This window comes from Cryptotermes secundus, unplaced genomic scaffold, assembly GCF_002891405.2.
Source record: "Cryptotermes secundus unplaced genomic scaffold, Csec_1.0 scaffold493, whole genome shotgun sequence".
In the NCBI taxonomy this organism is placed as follows: Eukaryota; Metazoa; Arthropoda; class Insecta; order Blattodea; family Kalotermitidae; genus Cryptotermes; species Cryptotermes secundus.
The window spans coordinates 512,109-520,731 of record NW_019738879.1 but is presented as its reverse complement, the minus strand read 5'-3'; the positions used below and the strand labels follow the sequence as shown (position 1 = coordinate 520,731).

Sequence of the window (8,623 nt, the reverse complement as noted above, 5' to 3'; positions counted from 1 at the left end):
CTGTCTGCCCGCGCTCGGAAGCCGGGACCGTGGTTTCGGATCCCACTCAGGGCATGGATGTTTGTGTGCGTTTTTCTGTGTTTGTCTACAGGTAGAGTCCTTGCGACGAGCTGATCACCCGCCCAAGGAGTCATACCGAGTGTATAAGATCTAGAAAAACCGAAGTGAACGGAGTTCATGGAGGTAGGCCTAGGCCCACTGGGGCTGTAGTGCCAAGGGAAAAAAAAATGTAAAACACAGCACATGAACTGAATCGCAGATTCAGTAGAATATAAAGCTTTCCACGTATGGACGCGTGTTAGAATGCCTCCACTTCAGCCTTTCGAGTCGTACAAGGCGACAAAGGTAATCTGGGAGTGTAACTGGGACAACCTGTTATTGCGAGGCATACATACAGAGGTCTGGTCCTCCGGTTTGGGGGTTTGACGTAAGACAGAAAACCTTGCTCTATAAAAAAAATATTGTTTCGAATTCCAAAGAAGTGAAAACCGAATCAAATGTGGCAGAATCTTCTAAGTAAGGCCATGTTTCAAAAAGGGCTGTTTTGCTGATGATAATGATTACGTGAAGATGCATGACAGGATGTAAATTAAAATTATAATTATCTCTGTACTTAATTATATAATTAAACCTCACACCACGAAGGCATAGGGGGGAGTGGAGGTATAAGTGCTGGTGTCCGGCAAATCCGGGATCGAAGTGTTGCCGAATGTCGTTAATTTTCTGCACATTAGAAATTTAACCTAATGTTTATCTGCTTACCTATCAAACTCATGGACGACACAAGCATTTGATTTGTCACTTTATATCCTGTTGTGATCTCCCTGCTATGATTTTCATGCCCATTTTAACAGTAATTACATATCCAAGGTAGAAAAACGTAACAAGACGTGAAGGCTCATAGCCCTGTGAGACGTCGAGGCTCCCACATTTTATAGATATTAGGCTCACAGATGGCGGTAAGGTTGTCAGCTTTACGTTTAATCCCAAGAAGACTCCTGGTACTCGTTTCTGTTAGAGGTGAGCCGACACTAGGGCTAGAGTGCGGTTGGAAGGATTAAGTCAATTGAAATTAACACTTAACCAGGACTTGAACCAGCGACCTTCCGGCCTGTTGCATAGTGCCTCAGCCAACTACGCTACCGCGTGCCCCCGTCCTGACACGGTGTATATATAAGCTAACAAATAGCAAGAAAACATTTCACGGTCTTACTTATCATAATCACAATTATTGAATTTCCGGTTAGTAGAGCTGATCAATCAGGACCGAATATCACTGCTTTAACTGTACGTGATATACTCTTAAAGTAAAGGTAAATTTGGTCATGTTCTTAAATATTTAAGCACCATTCAATGAAGATGAACGGGAGAGTGTAGGTATAACTCCGTTGTTCTTAACCTTGGGACTAGATTGAGGTTAGTTTTCAGCTTCACACACCGAAAGATTTACCCCCGGGTAAATCCCTCACATTTAATAAGAGGCTGGATGGGTCACAGAGCATTCTGAACGCTGTGGAGAAGAGAAAAAAATCCGTGCCCCAGTATGGAATGGAAGTCCGGCCACCCAGCCCTTAGCCCATCGCTATACCAACTGCGTTAACACGGCTCTAGACATACATAAATATACCGTAACGAATTAAGATGTGATCGTAGACATGATGCCAAGAATAACAGCATTTTCAGTTAGCAGCTGCAAAGTAACCCTGGCCTGTGGACTAATTTCACTATCCTTAACGTTCATGAACAGTCCACAGAAGAAGAATTTTCGATACAACACCTAAAGATCAACATCACAATTCCACATATCAGAACCTTCCATTTCCGAAGGCGTACCTAAGACAGCAAGAGTACGTACCAGCGTGTTCAGCTCGGCCTCAGCTCTGTGGGCAGTGTTGACGGTATCTTCCATGCTGACAGAGGAGGGCACCGCGGTAACGGACACCGGCGGTAAGTCCGTGTTCAGAAACCCAGCGACAGTGAGGCAGATGCAGACGAAGAGCAGTACTGCGAGGCAGTGGGCTCGCGCCGGTCTTCGGAGAAGGAACTGGCAGCAACTTAGCACGAAGCCGTGCCCTTCCTGCGGCATCCTTCGCCACACACTCACTGCCTCGTAGTAACTACTGAATCCGCTCCTAGATCGGCACGTGCCCCCCTCCCCACTTACACAGCCATCCACTGAGGGCAGGTATAGTGGCTAGCGTACCGGCTTCACTGCTGAGGTTCGATTCCAGACAGGAGCACTGTGTCTAAACGTAGAAGGTAAAGCGGTCAGGTCGTGAAGCTGAAATGCAGTTATGAAATATTTATGGGGAGCCAGGATAGCTCAGTCGGTATAGCGAAAAGCTATGGGCTGGACGACAAGGGATTGATTCCCAGCACGGACAAGAATTTTTATTTACTCCGTAGGAGCCAGACCAGCTCTGGGGATCACTAAACCTCCTATCCAATAGGTAAAGAAAAAAAAAAAGTAAAGCTATCCCTGTAACAGGCCGTGGAGGCCCATAGGGTTGTGAGACATTGAGCATCCCACATTATCTAGACAATCGGCTCACAGATGGCGGTGAGGTTAAGTAAAGCTATCCTGTAACAGGCCATGGAGACCCGTAGGGTTGTGAGCCGTTGAGAGTCCTACATTTTCTAGACAATCCGCTCACAGATGGCGGTAAGTTTGTCAGCCTTACGCGCTGGCTGCGCTTTACTCCCCAGGAAGATTCCTGGTACTCATTTCTGTTAGAGGCTGAGTCGACCCCAGGGGCATAGTGCGGCTGGAAGTATTAGGCGACCCAGTGACCTTCCGGCTTGTAGCATAGTGCCTCAACCAACTACACTACCGCGTGCCTCCGATCATGTTGTGTAGAGTCAGAAAATAATTTTATTTTTTTAAATTAGTTATTAAAATATGTATTTGAAAATGTGTGGATCTTAAGCAGATCTACATATATCTGTGTCTTATGTTATTCTGAGTGTACGTGGTTTTAGGAGAGAGAAGTTGCACTGCTCTGCCACTTAGACGTTTCTTAACAGATTCACTCCTGAGATTTATTTAAGAAACGAAAGCCTTCATTTGTTTCAGTGTTCACCTAGCAGTTCGTAACTGTCGCTGATAAGAACAGCGAATAACTCGCACTGTCATGAAATAGCAACAGAATTATTTTTCAGCGATATTATCAAGAAACAAGTTCGTTCAGAAATTAAACTGCCTGTATTTCCGTGCACGACATATTTGTACAACATGGAGAAGTTTAACATTAATATTTTTAAAAAGAGAAAAACACAAGTTTTTGCCAAAATGATCAGAACACTCCTATTATAGCTCAGTACGCATTCGTATCACAAATAATTTCATACAAATTGTGTTAAGAATTTGGTCAAACATCATCAGCAAATTCTGTTTGATATGTTGGAGGTACCTTGTTCAAACGAAGACCCAGAGACAATCTTAGTTAGTTAGTTATTTAGAGAGGGTGGGTTTCCCCATGCACCGCGACCAGTTTGATCTGTTGTGCTTCCCTCTATGATATTCTACCAGTCTCTATACCCAACCGATAAATGGTGCGTACCATCAGTCCCGCCGAGCAAGCGAGTTCGGCCACTTGCTTAGCGGTGTCTATAATGCTTCCCACATCTATCAGAGGCCTTAGAGACTATTATTGGGCGGGAAACGTCCTGGAATTTGGCTCAGTGATCCCCTTTGGGGATATGAGGTTCTTTTACGTGCCGTAAAGTTACGACACGGGACACACAGCTTAAAGTCCCTCCAGGAGGACTTGTTTACTGAATTTTTCCGCCCTTAAAAATTCGACGACCTCCGCAGGGTATTTGAACCCGCGTACCACGAGTCATGAGGTGGGAACGTTACCTCTAGACTACGGAGGTCGCTTCAGAGACAATCTTAACTGAGGTTTTCATGATTTTCTTCTGTTTTTCCAAGAATATGCCAAGATATTTCTTTAAATTATATTGCAACAATATTATTCCACATTTCTTCCAATTCTGTACACAGTAACTGTTCTATCAATCGATACTAACAAACCTAAGCTACGAAATTATCCTAAATAAGCCACGAATAAATATATAAAAATAATAACATGATAAACAAAGATATCGCTACGTTATAAGTTCGAGTTTATCCAGCATCACAGAAACAGCTGCCAACGAAAGAAATTTCCCACCGCCTGCACAAATATATCTGACCACAGATTATTATGCTGATTTATATACCAGTTTTGCATTTCTTTAGATGTTATTCTAAATTGCGTCAAGCATTAAGCAAAACTTTAAGTTGTCCTTTAGGCCGCGCCATAACTTAAACGGTTAGTCGCTGGCTTCCCACCACGGCGGCCCGGGTTCGATCCTGGGTCTGGGCAAGTGGGATTTATGGTGAACAAAGTGGCGATGGGGCAGGTTTTCTCCGAGTACTTCGGTTTCCCCTGCCAATCTTCATTCCACCAATTGCTCCACAATCACCCTCACCTATCATCTGGGGCTGGTACAATAGGCCAGAAGTGGCCGCAGTACAAGGGACTTAGTCCCACCCACTAGCAATAAAAAAAATACTACTACTACAACCACCACCGCCGCCATTATCATCATTGCAGACTTAATACTGCACCGCGGCCTCTTCAGTTGCGTGAACTGCTTTAATGTTGCTGCGCATGCGTAACTCAGCAGTCATGTGGTGTCGCCATCCATTCAAGCGATGATCATGGCGGTGATGTGGAAAACACGTCTCAGCTCTTGGAGATGTTAAAGCGTCGTGTAACAAAATATGTAACGAAACTGGATGAGTTTACCGCATGAAGTTCAAGGAAGCAGACACAGAACACTGAAGATATTTCTTATTGTGGAGCTCGGACGCGACTTGCAAGAAATAAAGGAGCGGAAGAGGAAATGCAACACACTGCTGGTATATAGAACGAGGGATCCGTGAGGTTTATGGTTCAGTAGCTCAGCGCATGAACGTGAAGATCTCACAGCAGTGACTATGAAGAAATATGACGTCTTGTATTTTTTCGTTTGTTGTATAACAACGATTTCGGTACTGAGACTATGAAGCGTTGTATTGCGGGATGACTAATAAATTAGAAAGGATTTGGAAGGAAGCGGTAGCGGTCATCGCATAATCGAAGTACTATCTAGGAATATACCTGGAATAACTGAGGAAAACCACGAAAACCTCAGGCTATACGGTGTATGGGCCGAGATTCAAACCGAGGACCTACCGAATATAAGCTTAGAGCTCTATCTCCGAATTAGTTTGTTCGGTTATGATAACTTATATCGCCGTTTCGGAGGAACGTACTGTCTCATCTTCAGGTTGGAAGAGTAAGCCAAGTAAGCAGAGTGAACCACATGAGGGAAACTTGGATCAAAGTGAGACAGACAGGACCGGAAAGAATCAATATGGACAAAGAAGACAGCAATTGGTGCATGGATATTGTGCATTCATTTTCTTGTGAACACGGTAATGATCCTTCGGGTTTCATAAAATGGTGGGAAATTCTTGAGTATCTGGAGAATTGACAGCTCCTCCAGAAGGGCTCAGCTCCATGAGTAAGTAAGTGAGTAATTTGTTAAGCACGTTGTGAATTGTACATATATGAAACATCGTAACTGTAATTTTTGTGGCGAAACGTATTTATAATTATTCTTCTAATAATTAAGTTCCATGTAGTTGCAGTGCAAGAGTGTCCTAAATCTTCTCTATATATCCCGTTATAACGGAAATCTGTCAAGACATAGCCCCGTTTTGTTCCTTTTCGCATATTACGTTTCTTCTGTCTGTCTGTCTCTCTCTCTTCCTTGTATCTGTCTCTTTCTTAATTGCATTGGCTAACGGGAAATGACCTATTCAATTGTCATTTCTTCCTGTTATTGGCCGTAATTTATTGGTGAACAGTTCAGGTATAGCTGACTGGTAATTTTAGAAGTCAGCATAATTTATGTAAATTTTATGCTGCTGTGTTTGTTACACACAGGATGATTTTATTCAGCAAACACAAAAATACTTAAAACTTTATTACAGTGTTTATGGACATTATTCATCATCCTGTTTTTATTTAAAACACAATGTTTATAAGACTCCATCTTCAGGGGGAAACTACTCAGTTGGGCCCAATCGATAGAGCTAGTCTCTGATTGCGGGTTTTAAGTAAAACGAGGACGATAAAGAATTCCCAGAAAATAAATAATTTTATACAAATATTTAATTTAAAGTTTAAATATTTGAAGACAAAATTCAGTTTCTCGATCTCCCCTTAGTTGCCATAGGACTTTAAGTATAACCAAATCGTTTTGTCAACTGCATGCACCATTGAAACAGTTTCTGAGAGCAAAGCATGATCTTCAAACGTGCCTTAAAACCGAATATATAAATGTATTAGCCTCAAGGTCACCGAATGCCGGGGTTGAATGTTGACAATCTTGCAGCTTATTCCAGGAATTTGTGGTTCGATTATTTTTTTTTCGGATACCGGCTATTCTGATTTTCTTAATGATTTTCCTCAGTTAGATCGCTACTGTGATCTAGGGGACAGAGTTTCTGTCCACAGATCCAGTGGTCCTGGGTTTCATTTCCGGCGCTACCAGATTTTCTGAGAAGTAGTGGGTCTGGAATAGGGTCCATCCAGCATCGTGAGGATAATTGAGGAGCTATTTCAAGGAAATAGCGGCTCCGGTCTAGAAAACCGAAATTAACCGCCGTGGAGATTCGTTGCGCTGACCACGCCACACCCTCTCTCCGCTAAAGTTGGCACTAACTTCGCCGAAAAGCGGCAATCGCTTGGTCGGTATAGTTCGCTTGCGAACTACAGGCCACGGAGTTAGTCTTTTGGGACTCACGACCATATTTTACTCTCAGATTCGAGAGTTCCCTTTTCGTCGCCTCCTACGACTCGCAGGGCTAGGGTGGAGGTATTCGACCCCGTCTCCACACGGGATTCGATTATTCTCAACTGAACTCGTTTCTAAATTTTCTGCGGTTTTCATAGTTTTATTCAGTTCCTCTCTGTGTTATAGTATTGTGGACAGGTTACACCAGCATTAATTTCAGTTTTACCACTACATACCCAAGGGGGGTTCTTGGTCCGGAGGACGGCTGTTCTGAATTGATTTGTGTTGTGATTTTTCTAAAATTCTTTGTGTGAGGCTATAATAAGAATAAGAAGAAAGGTAATTTCATGTGCTTTCAGAAAAAAGAACACCACCAATTTTGTCACTGGTTAAGTAGCCGAACTGCTTAAACCAGAAGAGCTCCAAAATAAATGAGTTACGATCAGTAAAAATCTTATGGTCGCATGCTGCTGATCACTGATCCATGACCTTACGAGACACTTCTCCGCAGTGACACAAGTGACACAAGTGACATAAGTTCAGACTCTCGGAGTTACGGAGGATTTCAACCTGTGTGCCGCTAGTTTTGGTTAAGGACTCTGTGAGGCTTTTCAGAGAATAAGAAAAGCTATCCCTGTAACAGGCCTTGGTGGCCCGCAGGTTTCTGAGTCGTCGAGGCTCACACATTTTCTATACAATCGGCTGACAGATGGCGATGAGGTTGTAAACCTGACCCTCCGGCCGCCCTTTACCACCCAGGAAGATTCCTGGTACTCATTTCTGTTAGAGGCCAAGTCGATCCCAATTTAAAAGTATAATAATTATATGAAAAGGAATATGTTTGTGTGTCGCTGAAAGTAATAACTTGTACTCGTCTCCAAGTATAATTAGAATGATCAAGTCAAGGAGGATGAGGTGGGCAGGTCATGTAGCACGAATGGGGAGACGAGGAATGTGTATAGGATATTGGTGGGAAAGCCAGAAGGAAAGAGACCACAAGGAAGACCAAGGCGTAGGTGGGTGGACAATATTAGAATGGATCTTAGAGAGATAGGATGGGATGGGATGGATTGGATAGATCTGGCTCAGGATAGGGACCAGTGGAGGGCTTTTGTGAACACGATGATGAACCTTCGGGTTCCATAAAATGCTGGGAAATTCTTGAGTAGATGCAGAATTGGCGGCTCCTCCAGAAGGGCTCAGCTCCATGAGTAAGTAAGTCACTGAAAGTAAAAGCCCCTTACGTTGCAACGTAGCTCCTTCTTACGATAACAGTTCGCTGCATTCCTACAGCTTTTGGGCTCTGCACAACTAACTTTGTAGTGTTTAACGTGTTGTGCTGCAATTAAATTAACTTACACAGCTCACTTATCGTCAAGTACAATTTTAAATGTTTTATATTCTAAAGTATTCATTTCTTCACTTTACCCTATGAAAGTACTAGCTTCAGCTTGGAGCTTGACCACTCACCTCCAACTAATGCCGAGGCCAAGAAAAAGTATATCTATACATTCACTCCCTCATGCGTCTTCATGGCCTAGTGCTTAATTAAGCACAGGGACAGCTTTAGCCTTTATTCTATATATATGGAGTCAGGCGGTAACATAGTTTGTTGAGGCACTATGCTGCAAGCCGGAAAGTCGCGGGTTTGATTTCTGACGAGGTCACTGAATTTTCCAATTGATATAATCCTTCCAGCCGCAATATGGCCCTGAGGACTACTTAACCTCTAACAGAAATGAGTACAAGGAATCTTCCTGGGGGGTAAAGGGAGGCCGGCTCATAAGGCTGA

At 43.2% G+C, this 8,623-nt stretch overlaps 1 protein-coding gene across 2 annotated transcripts in view; it reads right to left on the bottom strand.

The window, feature by feature from the left end:
• Nucleotides 1-8,623, bottom strand: part of LOC111871189 — a 33,891-nt gene that overhangs the window by 2,784 nt on the left and 22,484 nt on the right. The window contains exon 1 of one of the 2 annotated variants that reach the window (XM_023864096.2): nt 1,856-2,087. The exons of the other annotated variant lie outside the window; for it this stretch is intronic. Within the exon in view, the coding sequence (XP_023719864.1) occupies nt 1,856-2,086 (231 nt within the window). The 5' untranslated portion in view covers nt 2,087. Of the gene's footprint in view, nt 1-1,855; nt 2,088-8,623 lie in introns of those variants that run through there. 2 annotated transcript variants of the gene reach the window in all.